The 19,331-nt window shown below is 35.2% G+C and overlaps 1 protein-coding gene across 1 annotated transcript in view; it reads left to right on the plus strand.

Annotated features, from left to right (window-relative positions):
• LOC136037338 (neuroligin-1-like) overlaps positions 1 to 19,331 on the plus strand; it is a 228,532-nt gene that overhangs the window by 56,271 nt on the left and 152,930 nt on the right. The window contains exon 4 of the mRNA XM_065720009.1: positions 9,945 to 10,588. Within this exon, the coding sequence (XP_065576081.1) occupies positions 9,945 to 10,588 (644 nt within the window). The remainder of the gene's footprint in view (positions 1 to 9,944; positions 10,589 to 19,331) is intronic.

Consider the following 19,331-nt stretch of genomic DNA (forward strand, 5'->3'; position numbering starts at 1 on the left):
TCACTATAAATTAATTTCTGCCCATTAAACGGCAGATTTTTTCTTTTCAAATGTTCGTGTTAACAAACTGTAAGTAAGAGCGACCCAGCTCAATAGTAACCAAAACTCTAAAAATAGAATTTTGATACCAATAGATATATCAATAGAATTAGATTTTTATGCTCATTTTATATATATATATATATATATATATATATATATATATATATATATATATATATATATATATATATATATATATATATATATATATAAGTATCATCAAGTTTCGTCTTACCCATGAAAAGTTATGAGCCTGAGAAAATTTGCCATATTTTCAAGAAAAGGGATAAATACCCTCTATAAGTCATAGAATCCTAATGGAAATCGCACCATCGGATTCAGCGTATTAAAGAACCCCACTGTAGAGATTTCAAGCTCCTATCTACAAAAGTGTGGATATTTGCATTTTTTTTTCAGAATAAAGATCACGGATTCGTATTTTATTTGTTATTTTTTGTTTTGTTTTTTTCCCAGGGGTGTTCGTATCAACCCAGTGGTCCTAGAGTGTCGCAAGAGGGCTCATTGGAACGGAATTTAAAATCCCTAGAACCTTTTTCATGTGACCAAAAAAATTGGAAGGCAACTAGGTCCCCTCTAACGCTCATTTTGTTCCCAAAGTCACTGGATCATAATTTTGAGTTAGTTATTTTGTTCAGCATAGTCGAAAAATCTACTACGTCTATACGTGCGTAGAAGAATAACTACGTCTTTGAGGACAACTTAATCCCCCACTGTCCCTGGGGGAAGGGCTGGAGGTTATGAACTTTACCCATTGTTTACATATAGTATTGGTTATTGGAAAGTATACGCACGTATTCAGGGGGATTTTTGGTGGGAGGGGGGCTAGGTGAGGAGGATATGTGGGAGGATCTTTCTGAAGAGTAATTTTTCTTGGGAGAAGAGAATTTCTATGAAGTTGGGGCTGGATTTTCCATCATTATTTAAAAAACAATGAGAAATTAAATAAAAAAACAAGTTTTTTTCAACCAAAAGTATGGAGAAACATTAAAACTTAAAACGAACAATGAAGGACCACTTCTTCTCGTTTGGGTAGGGACGAAAGTTCTTTTTTTGTAATTAGTATTTGATAGTTGAGTTTCAAATAAGTTTTTAATTATCACAACTTTTTCTTTTTGCAAACAAGTTTGAAATTAGGTTTCAGTTACTTTGTGCGGTCTCTGTTAGATTTTACTAATGACGCATACCGCCAAATGTATTTAATAAAATTTTGGTTTATCAAGGGAATCTGTCCGTGTTACCACAGAAGCCAACTGGGAGGAGAAATTCTTCATTTCGTAATAGCAAGGAGGGAACATTTAAAATCCTAGCTTCTTTAGGCTGTCGAAATAATATTCCAGGATTGTGCTGTCACAACCGGAGTGAAAAACAAAATATTCGCTTCTTTTTGCTGTCAAAAATTTGTTTTCGAGTCTTGCTATGGCACTGAAGCGAATAAATTGATATTATTACTTTTATTTTGCTGTCTATTTTGGTTTTTTGGGTTTGCTTTTTTTGGCGAAGCGGGGTGGTTTTTACAACATTGTTGTTTTTTAGGGGATTTGTATAATAGAAAGTAAATGTCTGATAAGTGCAAAAATTATTATTTTAAGTTTTGGATTCTGGTGAGCAAATGGTGGCCATTTTACTGCCCATTTTCATCTAATTGAAACTCTGCATTATACGGCATATCACATCCTCGGTTCATCCTAAGACATTAAAATGAAGGCCAAAGTCTTTAGAACTTTAATAAAGGTTCGAATAAGTATACACTTAAAACTAAGTATATGAGTTGAAATACTGTTTCAAAGGTCAGAGTTATCATTTAAGAAGAATAGATTCCAAAAAAATTGTTCATACAAGAAGGCAAATAATTTCTTTTTATCTAACTGGTATAAATGGGCCTCTAAATTCTCAGTTTGAATCAGTGGAATGACATCGATTTTTTCAAACATTTACTTAATAAAATGTTGATAAAAAGTGGAAATTCACACAACTTGAGTTAACCACGGAAACGGTATGCATCTACAGTACTACTTTAGAATTTCTAACCCTCTCAATACCAACCAGTAATAAAATACAGTTATGTTTTGTGTAGGGGTTTTATATATTGGTCCATAAAATTGTCTAAACTGTTATATATACCGCTGAGGATTTTTATACTTATTTTGATACATGCCAATCCAATCATATTTCCACGATTAGTTGTTTATAAATCAAAATTTTTACAGAACATTTCTCTTGCTTAATGCTAATTCCGAGTCAAATATCAATTTTTATTTTTGTGCTCAACAGACATATCGAAGTTTAAAATTTTAATTGAATATCTGAAAATCTCAAGATTAAAAAAAAATAATTAGGAATCTACCATAGCTTGAAACCCTGAGAACTGAAATCATCATTCTGTACCTATCAAATACAAAAATCACAAACAAATAATTAACTCTTTTTTTAAGGAGTATTTTGACTCATATGCTTAGTTTGAAGCACATACCTACATGCATCTTCTTTTCCAATATAAAAATGAGTCACACGGCAATACTAATAAAATAATCGACAAGGTATCTCTATCTAAATGTCCAATTTCATTTAATGTCTTTGAAGTAATTCATCTTTTAATTATTTAGTTTCAATAGAAATTCACTTTATATAATTTTGCTTGGTGCGCTGGTACGATAACAAAGTGGTCACGCTTGTGTCGAACTAAGTTGCGGTTGAGCCCAAGGATACCCGTAGACGTTGGGACTCCTCCGAGGAGAAATACGTGGACATCGAAAGGCCCGCAGTAATCAAAGAGTGCATCGAGTACACGGGCGGCGTGGACTTGGTTGATGTGCTTATTGAGCTCTATCACCCAATTCTGAAAATAAGAAAGTGGTAATTGCACATACTACGTTCTTGACTGTGCAGTAGTCAATGATAATTTATCGTCGTCACTGCTGGCAGTCCAATGACAAACCAATGCCTCTACTGAAGTTCAAAACCTCCATTGCATGCTCTTTCGGATACTCCGACACACCCCGAAGGTGCCCTGGTAGGACATTATCTCTGGAAACCGAAGGTAGTCTTCCACAAAAAATACCTACACAGCTAAAAATAACACGGTAAATAAAATAATTGACTTTTCACTTATTTTAACTTTTTCACACGGCAAAGTTCACCAATCTTAAATATAAATTTACCTTGTCACAAATGAAACGTGTTCCAATCTCCCACTTCTAACACCAATTTATTGCCGACTGATTCTCCCTAATCCAATAAAACTATTAAATACGAAAAACTACCTTCTTTACTCATTAGCGGACCAATCGAAACTAACAAAATGAATCAAAGAAAAGTTCATTACAGTCCGAGTTCAGTATCTCGGCACTCACTTACGCAATCACACACAGCACAGACAAAGACAACATGAAAAAGTATATTGTTAGAAGTATAATTTACACAGGTGATCAAACAGTTCTTGGTAACGAACTGTAGTAAGGAGCGACCCGGCTCAATAGTAAACGAAACTCTAAAAGACGGCATTTTGATGCTAAAATATACATCAAAAGAATCGGATTTTCATGCTGATTTGAAATATATAAGTTTCATCAACTTTAGTCTTTGTCATCAAAAGTTAGGAGCCTGAGAAAATTTGCTTTATTTTGGAAAATGGGGGGAAACACCCCGTAAAAGTCATAGAATCTTAACGAAAATCACACCATCGCATTCGGCGCGAACCCTATCAGAGAACCCTATAGCAAAAATTTCAAGCTCCTATCTACAAAAATGTGGAATTTCGTATTTTTTGCTAGAAGACAAATCACGGGTGCGTGTTTATTTGTTTGTTTGTTTTTTCTTTTCCCCAGGGGTCATCGTATCGACCAAGTGGTCCTAGAATGTCACAAGATGGCTCATCCTAACGGAAATGAAAAGTTCTAGTGCCCTTTTTAAGTGACCAGAAAAATTGGAGGAGGTCACCTAGGCCCCCTCCCACTCTCATTTTTTCTCCAAAGTCAACGGATCAAAATTTTGAGATAGCCATTTTGTTCCGCATAGTCGAAAACCATAATAACTATGTCTTCGGGAATGACTTACTCCCCAACAGTCTCTGGGGGAGGGGCTGCAAGTTACAAACTTTGACCAGTGTTTACATATAACAATCGTTATTGGGAAGTATAGAGACGTTTTCAGGGGGATTTTTTTGGTTTTGGGGATTTGGCTGGGGGAGGGGGATATGTGGGTAAATCTTTCCTTGATGAAATATGTCATGGGGAAGAGAAATTCAATGAAAAGGGCGGAGGATTTTCTAAAACTACTAGTACAAGTACATGGGCGGCGTGGACTTGGCTGATGTGCTTATTGAGCTCTATCGCTCAATTCTGAAAATAAGAAAGTGGTAATTGCACATATTCTGCTACGTTCTTGACTGTGCAGTAGTCAATGCCTTGCTAATTTATCGTCGTCACTGCTGGTAGTCCAATGACAAACCAATGCCTCTACTGAAGTTCAAAACCTCCATTGCACGCTCTTTCGGATACTCCGACACACCCCAAAGGTGCCCTGGTAGGACATTATCTCTGGAAACCGAAGGTAGTCTTCCACAAAAAATACCTACACAGCTAAAAATAACACGGTAAATAAAATAATTGACTTTTCACTTATTTTAACTTTTTCACACGGCAAAGTTCACCAATCTTAAATATAAATTTACCTTGTCACAAATGAAACGTGTTCCAATCTCCCACTTCTAACACCAATTTATTGCCGACTGATTCTCCCTAATCCAATAAAACTATTAAATACGAAAAACTACCTTCTTTACTCATTAGCGGACCAATCGAAACTAACAAAATGAATCAAAGAAAAGTTCATTACAGTCCGAGTTCAGTATCTCGGCACTCACTTACGCAATCACACACAGCACAGACAAAGACAACATGAAAAAGTATATTGTTAGAAGTATAATTTACACAGGTGATCAAACAGTTCTTGGTAACGAACTGCAGTAAGGAGCGACCCGGCTCAATAGTAAACGAAACTCTAATAAAACGAAATTTTGATGCTAAAATATACATCAAAAGAATCGGATTTTCGTGCTGATTTTAAATATATAAGTTTCATCAACTTTAGAGAAAATTTGCTTTATTGGAAAATAGGGGGAAACACCCCGTAAAAGTCATAGAATTTGAACGAAAATTACACCATCGCATTCGGCGCGAACCCTATCAGAGAACCCTATAGCAAAAATTTCAAGCTCCTCTACAAAAATGTGGAATTTCGTATTTTTTGCCAGAAGACAAATCATGGGTGCGTGTTTATTTGTTTGTTTTTTTTCTTTTCCCCAGGGATCATCGTATCGACCAAGTGGTCCTAGAATGTCGCAAGAGGGCTCATCCTAACGGAAATAAAAAGTTCTAGTGCGCTTTTTAAGTGACCAGAAAAATTGGAGGTCACCTAGGGCCCCTCCCACGCTCATTTTTTCTCCAAAGTCAACGGATCAAAATTTTGAGATAGCCATTTTGTTCCGCATAGTCGAAAACCATAATAACTATGTCTTTGGGAATGACTTACTCCCCCACAGTCCCTGGGGGAGGGGCTGCAAGTTACAAACTTTGACAAGTGTTTACATATAATAATCGTTATGGGGAAGTATAGAGACGTTTTCAGGGGGATTTTTTTTGGTTTTGGGGGTGGGGCTGGGGGGAGGGCGCTATGTAGGTAAATCTTTCCTTGTAAAAATATGTCATGGGGAAGAGAAATTCAATGAAAAGGGCGGATGATTTTCTAAAACTACTATAAAAAAAACAATGAAAAAATAAACATGAAAAAGTTTTTTTAATTCAGGAGAAAGTAAGGAGTAGCATTGAAGCTTAAAACGATCAGAGATTATTACGCATATGAGGGGCTCTAAATATACTTTAGCATAAATAGCGAGGTATTTAGGAGGAGATAAATACCTCGCTTTTTATGCTAAAGTATTTTTAGTAATTTCAACTATTTACTCTACGGACTTTCTGATTCAGGGGTCATTCTTAAAGAATTGAGACAAAACTTGCGATTTAGTGTAAAGAGCGAGGCATTAACGAAGGTACAAATCCCCTTATATACATAATATAAATATAAGAATATAAAAGTTTGTTACGTAAGTTAATTCTTAAGTTACGTATATTTTTTACTAATAGAAACGTTAGTTAAAAATTAAAACTTATAGTTGCCTTTTTATGTAACCGAAAAATTGGAGGGCAACTAGACCTCCTTCCCCACCCCTTATTTCTCAAAATTGTCTGATCAAAACTAAGAGAAAGCAATTTAGCCAAATTTCCTATGAAAATTTCCTTTTAATAATCTGTTAATCTGATTCAATACAAAAAATTCAATAAGATTGGACAAGTCCTATGGTGGAGAGCCGAAATCAAACATGCATTAATTCAAAAACGTTCAGAAATTAAATGAAAAAAAATAGTTTTTTTTAACTGTAAGTAAGGAGCGACATTGAAACTTAAAACGAACAGAAATTACTCCGTATATAAAATGGGTTGTCCCCTCTTCAACGCCTCGCTCTTTACGCTAAAGCTTTTAATTGTTTTAAAAAGTAGAATTGTGGCAAAGAGTCAAACTTTAGCGTAAAGAGCGAGACATTGAAGAGGGGACAACACATTTCATATACGGAGTAATTTCTGTTTGTTTTAAGTTTTAATGTCGCTCCTTACTTACAGTTAAAAAAAAAAAGTTTTATTCAGTATACATTTAATTCAGGATACAAGCCTAGTGCTGGAAGTTTAAAATACCAAGGACCGTGATAATGAAATCGAATTGTTTTAATTGATTAAATTAAATGATTTTTCATTGAAATAATTGATTAATTGAAAACTTACACAACCAGGTATGTCTGAGAAAATTGAAAGTGCATTTAATTTATTATAAAAATGACCACGAAAAGCAGCTATGCAGCCTTGGGTAGGAGCGGCCATCAAATTAAAAAAAAATGAAGAAGAAATGTGGGTGAAAATCCAACAAAATAGAGAAAAAAACATGGCAAACAAAAAAGGGCCAACAAACAGCTTTGAAAGGTTTAGTTTTATTTTGAAGGCACCTAGCAACATTTGAATTTTTACAGATGAAGAGCATTCTCAAATTCACTTTTTAGTTTAATAATTAATTTTTTTTAATTAAATAATAATAATTAAAATAACAAAATAAAAAAAATAATAGTAATTAAAAAATTAAAATAACAAACATACTATGACTAAAAATGACTCTTTTAGTCAAGTCCAACATTTTCATTACAAAGCACACTCTTAACTTTCTCGAACTGAAATTTTACTCCCCCAACAAGTAAATACACATAAATGAACTTTGGAGGGAGGAGGATGTAATAAATCAAAAACATTAAAAATAAATAATTTTAAGATTATAGGTGATTACGTAAAATTTCAGGGAGTAAGGTCAAATCTACCCCCCACACCTGCTTGCCGACTTGGTCAACACCTTCTCTTTCTATGCTAAGTTCACTGGATCAATTTTTATCCATATGTGGTTTGCTTGGATTTGTTGTATTTCTTAATTTTGTTTTGTTTCATTTAATTTTCTTGGTTGCAAAAACCATAATAACTATCGTTTGGATACCAGCATTACCTATAATATATTGGGCTATGAAGAGAATAAAATATTATAACAAAAAAGAAACTAAAATTTAACTTATTTTCTCACAGACAAGGGACCATATAGTCAATTTTTATCTCATCTAAGAATCAGCTTCTAGATTTTCTATCAGTTACCAGGATTTCATTGGTTAAAAAATAATTTCCTTGATGTCAATTTTACGAAAACATAATGACAAAAAGATCTTTTTAAGCCAAAATCCTCGACTCAAATGGGTTGTCCCCTCTGCAATCCCTCGCTCTTTACGCTAAAGCTTTTAATTATTTTAAACAGTAGAATTGTGGCAAAGAGTCAAACTTTAGCGTAAAGAGCGAGGGATTGCGGAGGGGACAACCCATTTCATATACGGAGTAATTTCTGTTCGTTTTAAGTTTTAATGTCGCTCCTTACTTTCAGCTAAAAAAAATTAGTTTTTTTTTATTTAATTTCTCAACGTTTTTGAATGAATGCAAGTTCGGTTTTGGCGCTCTGCACATAAATTATTAAAGTGAAATTTGTATATTAATTCTTTTTTTGGCTAAATGGCTTTCTCTTAGTTTTGATGAGACGATTTTGAGAAATAAGGGGTGGAGAAGGAGGCTTAGTTGCCCTCCAATTTTTCGGTTACTTAAAAAGGCAACTAGAACTTTTAATTTTTAACGAGCGTTTTTATTAGTAAAAAATATACGTAACTTAAGAATTAACTTACGTAACAAACTTTCATAATCTTATATTTTTATTATGTATACGAGGGGGTTTGTACCCTCGTTAATACCACGCTATTTACACTAAATCGTAAGTTTTGTCCATATTCTTTAAGAATGACCCCTGAATCAGAAAGGCCGTAGAATAAATAGTAGAAATAACTAAAAATACTTTAGCATAAAGAGCGAGGTATTTATCTCCTCCTAAATACCTCGCTCTTTATGCTATAGTATTTTTAGAACCCCTCATATGCGTAATAATCTCTGTTCGTTTTAAGTTTCAATGGTACTCTTTCCTTTCATTTGAAAAAACGTTTTCATGTTTATTTTTAATTGTTTTCTTATAGTAATGCTAGAAAATCCTGCGCCCTTTTCATTGAATTTTTCTTCCCCCATGACAGATTCCTCCAAGGAAAGATCCTCTAACATAGCCCCCTCCCCTCCGCCCCACCCCCAAACAAAATAAAATCCCCCTGAAAACGTCTTTACACTTCCCACTAACCATTACTATATGTAAACACTATTCAAAGTTTGTAATTTGCAGCCCCTCCCCCAGGGATTGTGGGGGAGTAAGTCATCCCCAAAGACATAGTTTTTATAATTTTCGACTATGTTGAACAAAATGGCTATCTCAAAATTTTGATCCGTTGACTTTGGGAAAAAAATGAGCGTGGGAGGGGGCCTAGATGCCCTCCAATTTTTTTGGTCACTTAAAAAAGGCACTAGAACTTTTCATTTCCGTTAGAATGAGCCCTCTTGTGACATTCTAGGGCCACTTGGTCGATACGATGACCCCTGGGAAGAAGAAAAAAAGAAAAAAAAAAAACAAAAAACAAACAAACAAACATATAAACAGGCACCCGTGATTTGTCTTCTGGCAAAAAATACAAAATTCCACATTTTCGTAAATAGGAGCTTGAAACTTCTACAATAGGGTTCTCTGATACGCTGAATCTGATGGTGTCATTTTCGTTAAGATTCTATGACTTTTAGGGGGTGTTTCCCCTATGTTCTTAAATAAGGCAAATTTTCTCAGGCTTCTAACTTTTGATGGGTAAGACTAAACTTGATGAAACCTATATATTTAAAATCAGCATTAAAATGCGATTCTTTCGATGTTGCAATTGATATCAAAATTCAATTTTTTAGAGTTTTGGTTACCATTGAGCCGGGTCGCTCCTTACTACAGTTCGTTACCACGAACTGTTTGAAAAAAAAGGATATAAAAAAAAAGGAAAAGTGAAACAAATACATCTAACACTAAAAAAAACAAAAAACATCCACTTCAGCCCACAGAAAGCCCAAAATCACAACCTAGGCAGGGGAGAGTATCACATGATTTCTGATTATTTTAAATTGCATATTTGAAACCAAACCACAATGAATACAATCTTTGTTGCAAATCATTTTCGTTTGTGTAAATTTAAATTTTACGACAGCTTAATGACAAAAAGATCTTTTAAGCCTAAGTTCTCCACTTATTTCCTTTAGATTACAAAAGACAGATCCTCTACTCTAACCAAGAAAGGCTAGAATTTCTAATAAGCTGGAAACTTAAGTCTGTTTTCTTTACTTCAGGTATGCTTTTCCATCGTGGAATCATAATGAGCGGTACAGCGCTAAGCCCCTGGGCATTAGTCCAAGAGCCAATTAGGTACGCGACTCAGCTAGCCCAAAACTTAAACTGTTCTACTACTGATCTCCAAGTTCACCTATATAAGTGCCTAAGGGGGAAAACAGCTGAGGAAATAATTAAAGGAGTTCCAGAGACGCCACTTTTTCTACATCCATTTGGGCCTTCTGTTGATGGAGTTGTAGTCGACGGAGAACTGGAATATCCAACAAATAAACTTGCTGATAGACTGTCACGTTATGACCTAATATTCGGAGTGGCTCAAAGTGAATCTTTAATCTATTTTTCTGAAAGTGATGTAATTAGTGGCATTGATAATAATAGAAGGATACGATTATTAAGGACGTTGGTTCGGAATACCTATCAGTTTCATTTGCAAGAAATCCTTGCTTCCATAGTTAATGAATATACTGACTGGGAAAAACCAATACAGCATCCAATGACACTGAGGGATCAAACAATCGAAGCTATTTCTGACGCTGAGTTTGTGGCACCAGTAGTTAAGACTGGTGATATACACTCAACACAGAGACATAACTCCTATTTTTATGTCGTGGACTACCAAACAAAGAATAGCGATTTTACACAAGTAAGATATCTTCTTTACAACCTTATGAATGTCTTTTTCTTCTTATTTCTTTATTCTTCCTCCTTTTATAATTACTTCTTCTTCTTCTTTTTCTTCTTTGTAATCTCCTGTTTTTCTTTAAGATCTAAGCATTAAACTTGTCCTTGAGAAATTCAACTTTATTTGTGTACATCTTTTTTTGAAAAAATGAAGAAACTATACTGTTGTGCAAAAAACTAACTTCGAAGACGAAGGTTCCTGAAAATAAGGGAGTCAAAAATGAAGTTTTTGATTTCAGTTATAATTCTTACGACCAAAATACTAGTGAGACTAGATTCGTTAAATATATTATGATAGCTCTTTGGGGAAATATAATATTCCAAAGTCCAGATTTATTTGACACACTGTTGCTTCCAAGGGGTTATCAATTCTCAGCCACATATTTTGTATCGTAGGTTACCCCTTAGTCCATTACTTATAGCCTACTGCTAAAGCCGTCCTAGCCGAGTCGGTTGGTGCGCTCGATTTTGGATACTTTGTCTGAAAGGACGTGGGTTCGAATCCCAGAGTACACAATTGTTCAGTTGGGATGGGGGTCAGTGGCGTGACTGTGTAAGCTTAGCCAGAGTCGACCCAGCTTTAAATGGGTACCTGAAGAAATCTGGGGAAGGTAAACAGGGAGGGTGTGCGAAAGCACAGGATGGTTGGCCCCCAACCGCCCATTGCACTTCCTGGCTGAAGGACCAAGAAACGGAGATCAGCACCGCCGGTAGGGACTGTAAAGTCTATTGCCATATCCTTTACCTTTTTCCTTTACTTCGTGCCACGCTTCATCGTACCAAGCTTAGCACACGTCCATCAAGAACGGCCTGGTGTACATGATTTTTGAAAGTAGGCGATCCAATTTATGCTATAAAAGGGAAATGGGATATTTTGCATGAGCTAGAATTTAGATCATAAGCACGCTGAAAAATATTAGGTTTATAAATTTATTGCCTCAACTAATGTTATTGTATAAGAATTAATCCTATTCGCTATTATTAGGATCCGTGTTTGGTATAATTAGGAAAATTAACTAATATCATTGAATGGTGTTTTTAAGATTGTTATAAAGCAAACCACTTAATGGTTTAAAATATTTTCTGCAATAATCCACACTAGGTTAAATTTCCATTTGTTATAAAGGTTATTCTTGTATGTGATTGCATAATAAAAAATCAACTGAAAATAAGGAGCAAAATTAAAATGAAAACGCACAAGAACTATTCTGTATATGAGGGAGGCTGCCCTTCCTCAACATTCGCGCTTTGCACTAAGGCCTTAAAGCTCTAAAAATACTTCTCATTCAAAATCAACGGCCCTTGTGTTTGAGCAATCTTTCCTAAGGAATCAGGATAAAAAATAAAATTTGAGCGTATTTTCGTTAAGGCGGATTGATTTTTTAGGGGTGTTTCTCCTCCTTTTTCGGAAGCCAGGCAATGCTTCTCAGGCTTTTAGCTTTTTATTGGTTGTATTAAACTTTATGAACTTAACATATTTTGAATCAGCATAAAAAGTCAATTCTTTTGACGCATCTGTTGTTATTAAAATTTCATTTCTCAGAGTTTTGGTTACTACTAAGCCGAGTCAGTCCTTACCTATTGTTCGTTACCACGGCCTGTTGCAGTTAATCCAAATACTTACTGTGTACTGAAGAAACTAGCATTTTGTATTTGATCAACTCTAAATGCTACTCTTGTACATTAGCTATTTTTATTTTCTTTATTTTTACGTTTTGTTTTAGTATAGGACGATTCAAGAATATCTAAAGGTAAAAAATGACTTTAACGGTACAGATAATAGCTATTACAGTCCGACTTTCATACAAAACGCATTATTTCATAGTTTCGTAAGTAAACTTTCCTTTTCTAACTTTACAGAAAATTACATTAAATAAAAAAAAATTAAACGTTCAATAAAAAGATCACCTTAGTCGTTTTTTTCAAGACTAAATAAACGGCTGAAAGCATGAAAGGGAGATTTTAAGAAGCAGATGTTTATGCTCTAAAAGTATTTTCTTGCGGAGGTTCTTATAGCACAATATTATTCAAAACAGGGTCTTAAACTGTCATAAGCTCGAGTAGCTTTTTAAAATAGAAATTTTTCTGGAACAACATGCAAATGGAAAGACCAAGGAATGTTTGTGCAAATATATTTTTGAGTTCTTCCATCTCTTATTACTTATTTCATTGCGAGGATAAATTTGATATAAAAGCTATGAAGAACTGGCAAATGAATAAAAAAAATGTTATCCATTTTACACCATTTATGCTTTAATATTGTGATTACCATGGTGGGTACAACTTAGTAAAGGTTGATATTCATCCCAGTGTTAGCAAAGTTCAAGCAAGTAGAGCTGGAAGAATAAATATTTTATTAAAGATGGATACGTTTGTAAGAAGAAATTTAGGTTTTAGGTCATCACACGCATATCACATGCACATAATCGTAGATATTGCATATCAAAAACAAGTATCAAACAGTTCGTGGTAACGAACTGTATAAGGAGCGACCCGGGTCAATGGTAACCAAAACTCTAAAAAACGGAATTTTGATACCAGTAGTTACATCAATAAAATTGAATTTAAATGCTAATTTTAAATATACAAGTTTCATCAAGTTTAGTCTTACCCATCAAAAGTTACGAGCCTGAGAAAATTTGCCTTATTTTAGAAAATAGATTTGGCGTATCAGAGAACTATACTGTAGAAGTTTAAATTTACTATCTACAAAAACGTGGAATTATATATTTTTGGCCTTAAGACAGATCACGGATGCTTGTTTATTTGTTGTTTTTTTGTTTTTTTTTCCCGTATCGACCCAGTGGTCCTAAAAGGTCGAGAGAGAGATCATTCTAAGGGAAATAAAAATTTATAGTGCCCTTTTTAAGTGACCATGAAATCAGAGGGCACCTTGGCCCCCTCCACGCTCATTTTCTCCAAAAGTCACCGGATCAAAATTTTGAGATAGCCATTCTGTTCAGCGTGGTCAAAAACTTGTCAAATATCTCTTTGGGGATGACTTAATCCCCCACAGTCCCCGGGAGAGGGGTTGCAAGTTACAAACTTTGACCATTATTTACATATAGTAATGGTTATTATAAAGTGTACAGACGTTTTGAGGGGAATTTTTCGCGTTGGGATGGTGGTGGGTTGGGGGGAGGGAATTACGTGGGGGGATCATTCCCTGGAGGAATTTATCATGAGGAAAGATAATTTCCATAAGGGGCACAGGATTTTCTAGCATTATTAAAAAAAAAAAACAATGAGAAAATAAATACTTTTTTCAACTGGAAGTAATGAGCAGCATTAATACTCAAAACGAGCATAAATATTACGTATATAAGAGGATTCGTCTCCTCAACGATACCTTGCTCTTTACACTAAAGCATTTTTAGTAATTTCACCTATTTATTCTACGGCCTTTGTGATACAGGGGTCATTCTTAAGGATTTGGGATACAATTCAAGCTTTAGTGTAAAGAGCGAGGTATTGACGAGGGGGCGAATCTCCTCATATACGTAATAAACATACACAGATCTAGAAGTTCTAGACATCCACAGATCTAGATCTACAGATCTAGACAGATCTAGTAGGAGCGACATTCAAACTCAAAACGAACAGAAATTATTCTGTATATGGAAGGGGCTGTCCTATTCTCAACACCTCGCTTTTTACGCTAAAGCTTTTTACTGTTTTAAGAAGTAGAGTTGTGAGAGAGAGTTAACAAGGTTTTTATTGGGTTAAATACCCCTTTTGGTGCTTTTTATCCCTCAACCAATATATGCAAACCCCTGTTCAGAATTAGAGAAAATTTAAAAACGTCCAGGAGTAAACCCTTATGTGTTTGAAACAGCAACTGGGTTGAAACTATGACATTTCAAGGCCAATGCCTATAAGGTATCGATAAAGGTAAATGAGCCCCATTTTATTTCCTAGTTTATTGTTTTATTTTTATTTTTTTTGTAATTTATTCATTTTATTCTTGTAATAGTTACCCGATTGAATTCCTTGATAAAACAATAAGAAATTGACGCATCAAACATAACAATAGGGTTATTGGAGTTTCACAGTGCATAGAATTAAATATGCCGGAAAGGTTCAAATCTTTGCCTTATACACCTGTTTTGGGGGAGATGCTTAAACGAAGCAACTGGGTTGAAACTACGGAATTTCAAGGAAAATGCCTCTAAGGTTAATGAACCCCATTTTATTTCCTAGTTCATCGTTTCATTTTGGTCTCTTTTTCTTCTTTTGCACCTATTTACTTCAGCTTTGTTTTGCTTTTTATAGTGGCTTAAAAATAAATTATTGTTATGATTATTAAGCATTTGTCACTTAGAAGTGGTTTTGTATGCAAGGAGTTGTATTACTAGAAGATATATATACACTTTAACAGCAACAGAAATGAAAAGTTTTAACACAAAAATTGAATTTTCACTCCAACTTAATGTTCTTATTGTGTGAGTGTTCACCGGAGAAAATGTATGCTGATCCTATATCTAGTGAATCTCTTTAACAGAGGGGGATGAAAGTAAAGAGAATTGTAGCAATAGGATTAAAAATAAATGATCTACTGATGCTGAAAGTTACTTCTGCGCCTTCCTCTAATTCTCCCAAAAATCCATTTAGGCTACAAAAAGCATTCCGTGGTTCACTACGTAATCAATAAGCTATTTCGATACCTCAAGGGAAAACACGGAAAGCAAAACTCGAAGACATTCCCTAAGCATTGTATAAACTTTGATATTCCAGTTTTAATTTCTATCAGCGAAAAATAATGCAACAGCCTGATTCTTTGAATTTTGAATACCTTTTAGCGCGTTTTTGCCGTGAAGGTATTAAAAAAGCTTCACCGTTCATAAGTGTTAAGAAAATAAAATTTATTTGTTGGGATTTTGAATCTCGGGTACAGATTCTAAATGTCATGTACTTGAGCCCTATAGAACTGTAGCTTAAAATACAAGTCAGAACAGCGATTGTTGAATTATCAACTTGGTGGAAGCGATGAAAAACTGGAAGCCAGGGCTAATTAGAGTAAAGCCAAGACAGATAGTCTATGTGAGAGGCAAAGCTAGCTTAAATTTTTTCGAGTTGTATATTTTCACTTCTTGATTATATTCTATCATCCATCCTAAGGCCAAACTAAGGTAGATAGGTATGCAGTAAGGGTAATTCAAATAATTCGATAGACCTGTGAGCCATTTGAAGGCGACTGGAAACCTAAAAATGATTCAAAGATATATTACCGACCATGTTAAAACATAGGGTATCTGAAAAGCGTTGTAATGTTTCCTGAGTGGGGACGGGGGCCAGCTAAAATGAACAAACATGCAATTTATTACCGATTTTCTGTCTTGATATCATTTGCACCTGTGTTTTGAGTATAAGTATTATAACCCCCAAGCAAACCTATCCAAGCATGGAGGAGATAGGGAAACATCACTGAGATGAATGGACCGAACCCACCTCAGTGTAAATTACGGATATGGAGTCTGTGTTTCTTCAATTTTTGTTTGGTCCCCTTCTTTTAGAATAAAACCGTATGACCTTGTTCCATCCCTGAGGTTTATGGGCTTCTTTAAACCTATGTAAACAAGTATGAGATCATACTGAGACCATAAGAATGTACTGAGACCAAATATTTGAATATGAAACCAAGTTTAGCACGAAAAAGTATTGATTTGCTGGCTGTTTTGGAAAATTTACAGTTTATTGTAGGGTCAAATTGCTAATATTTACTGAATAAAGACTAGGCTTTCCAAGCTATTTAAAAAAAAAAATTATTTCTTTTTCCCCTCTACGTAGTATGGAAAAGGTGGTTACGAGAAATCGGGATAGGGTTAAATTGATTGGAAATTGAAAGTTCCAGGGGTATTCTTTAAGGTGAAGAGTGATTGGAGGATAACTAGCCTCCTCCCAGGACCTTTCCTCCCCTACAGTCCCATAAAAACCCACGGTATTGGATAAAAATTTTAAGACGGTCATTTTATTAACGTAGGCAAAACGTCTATTCAACATGTCTCATGAAATGACACTACCTGTACAAAATTTGGGTATTGGCCCTACATTGTGTTAATTATGGATTGGTTGATTTATGGTGGGAAAGGTGGACATGCTTCATCTTGGCGTTACTATTATTTAGAGATTTGTTGAATCTGTCAGAGATTGTTCCCTTGGGCCAAGAAAAACACATATTTTGTAGGTGGGGGAAATTGTATTGAAATCCTTGGAAATAGGCCCAATTTTTTTTTTTTTTTATCAGATTGAACTTATGTTTTTTAAATGCTTAAGCCAATAGGATGCCAACGTGCAAAATCGTTGGAATTCAAGTTTGTTTCCTTCGTTCACAGTTTGTCCAAGGGAGCCAAAAACAAAAAAAAAACGAAAATAGAAAAAAATTATTGGTTTACCTGAAAAAAGGCCATAATAGGACCCAATATTTCTCTGAACGGCTTGAAACTTGCAATCGTGAATCAGTGGGCCAAAGAAACCCTAGAATGCAAAATTTCTGAAGAAGGGGGTTACTCCTCGCTTAAGTGCTCATAAAAAAAACAAAGGTTTGCCCAAAATCATAATCCAAAAAAGGGCCAGATAGTATCTTCTTCGAATTGCTTGAAACTTACATCCGTAAGTTTCTGGGCCGAAGGAGCTCTTATAGCAACGAGGATGAATGAAACTGGGGACAGAATGGGCCTTGAAATTAGCTAATTGTATTTGGATTGAGTTAAAACTTTTAGTTTTGATTCACAAATTTTTAGTTTTGATTGAGTCACAAACTATGAATTTCAAAGAAAAAGAATATGAAAAGAGTAATCAAATAAACTTTTGGATTTTGTATATTCTAGCTTGTCTACAGAATGAGGGTCAGGATCTGTGTTTTCACTTTTAGGGATTGCCTCCTTGTTTAGTGGCAAACCACTTCATTTATCTTTAAAAAGCTTTTTCGCATGCTGATTATGGTCAACGTTGCGCAGGTGCTGATTTCTCGATTCAACACATTTGGCCAGGAGCTCAATGCGTGTTTGGGGGTAAATCATCCGACACTCCCCGTGTTTTCTATCTAGGGATTCCGGCGAATTTAGGGTAAAGTAAGGATTTCTAGGGATATCCGGGGAAAATTTGTTTTTTTTAATGAAGACTTAAAATTCTCCGACTACATCTGTTCAGTTTTCTTCAAAAATTTTCTGTTACAATACTGGCTTATTTTGCCAAGAGGCAAAATATAGGCTAAAAATTACAAAATAAAACGCTGTTGGTTATTGTGCACACGCAGCTAATGTCGAATTTAGATCCAACAGATCTACGTCAACCATTGCGAAAGCCATGGTGCCCCACATCTTGAATGTAAAGTTTCTTATGTTCATCCTACACATCCTTCTCATGAAGACACTAGTATCCTAAGACACCAGAAGACTTGGCCTGAAGTATTTATGCCCACTTTTCCAGAAGCGTTTCCAGAAAAGATAAGTATGTCAGTTCTTAGAACTCCAGTAGGAGTTCTTTCAACTCAAGGCACACCAGTTTCTTGCACCAGGACAAACCCGTTCGTTACCCCTTCAGCCCTGCACAAAGAGACCTATCGAGCAGCAAGTTCCTCGTATTCTGTATTTTATAAAAGCCACGCTTGACCATCCAACTGCAAAATATGACGTGATCTTGTCAACGTTACAGAGTAAGTTTGCAAGGTCATACCTTGAATTCATGGGTTATTTTCTTGGCTCCTAAACATTTTCTACAGAGATTTTCAATCTGAGCCCCCACTTCTTCACTCCATAAAGGCAAATTTTATCAAATTCGTGAAGGATGTTGCGTCTACGTTCACCGAACTGGACTACATTTGCAGCGTTAGTTCGTTTACCAAATTCGATCCTTACCTTTCCGGTGTGTACTTGCCTCTAAAGTAGACATATGTGGAAATGGCTGCAACTGACTCCATGCAAGAACAAGAAGATGCTCAAGAGCCACATAATAACATTGATCTCTTTTACCAGTCTTATCAAAAATTCTGTATAGTGGTGGTTAAGCAGATTAGGGACCGGTTCAAGCTTGAAGATGAAATTTGTGACATTATGGCTTTAGTTGAACCATGGAATGCAAGATATTTGAAGCCAATCTCTAGGAGTACTATTGTTTCGTTTCCTGTTCTAATAGAAAAGTGCTCCCAGACGAAAACAGATGTAGAATGGAGGTCAAGGGCATTGACTGGTGTGAGTCGGCTTCATTTGGGAGATACCTATGTTAAGTTGTAGTATTGTCACCGAAGCAGCATTGGAAGAAGTTACTTGACCTGAAGACTTGTAGTGAGTAAATAGAGTTGCCAGAAATGTTCCAGTGCATATCACCGATCTTCTCGTTACCTTTTAGCAATGGTCCAGCTGATTGTTTGTTCAAACTCCTGACATTGATCAAAAACAGATATCCAAAATGGAATCGAGAATATCACCCTAACCTCAGTTATTCGAGTCAATTACTAGCTGAAAAACAAAAATAAAACTTCATAACCTGCCAATATAGGTAAAAATGTCATTGGCTTAAAGAAGAGGGCAAACGCTTTGTGTGATAAAGTGCTGGAGATATTCCTTATTTGAATTTTATTTCTATACATTCTTGTTAGTGCAAAAGATTTTATGTGTTACCAATACCACATGAACCCTGTAAGAGGTACAGTTTAATCGGTACTTTCAATTGCTTTTAAGTGAAGAATAATGATTGATTTTTGGTAG

The sequence above is a fragment of the Artemia franciscana genome, chromosome 16 (genome assembly GCF_032884065.1).
Source record: "Artemia franciscana chromosome 16, ASM3288406v1, whole genome shotgun sequence".
Taxonomy (NCBI): Eukaryota; Metazoa; Arthropoda; class Branchiopoda; order Anostraca; family Artemiidae; genus Artemia; species Artemia franciscana.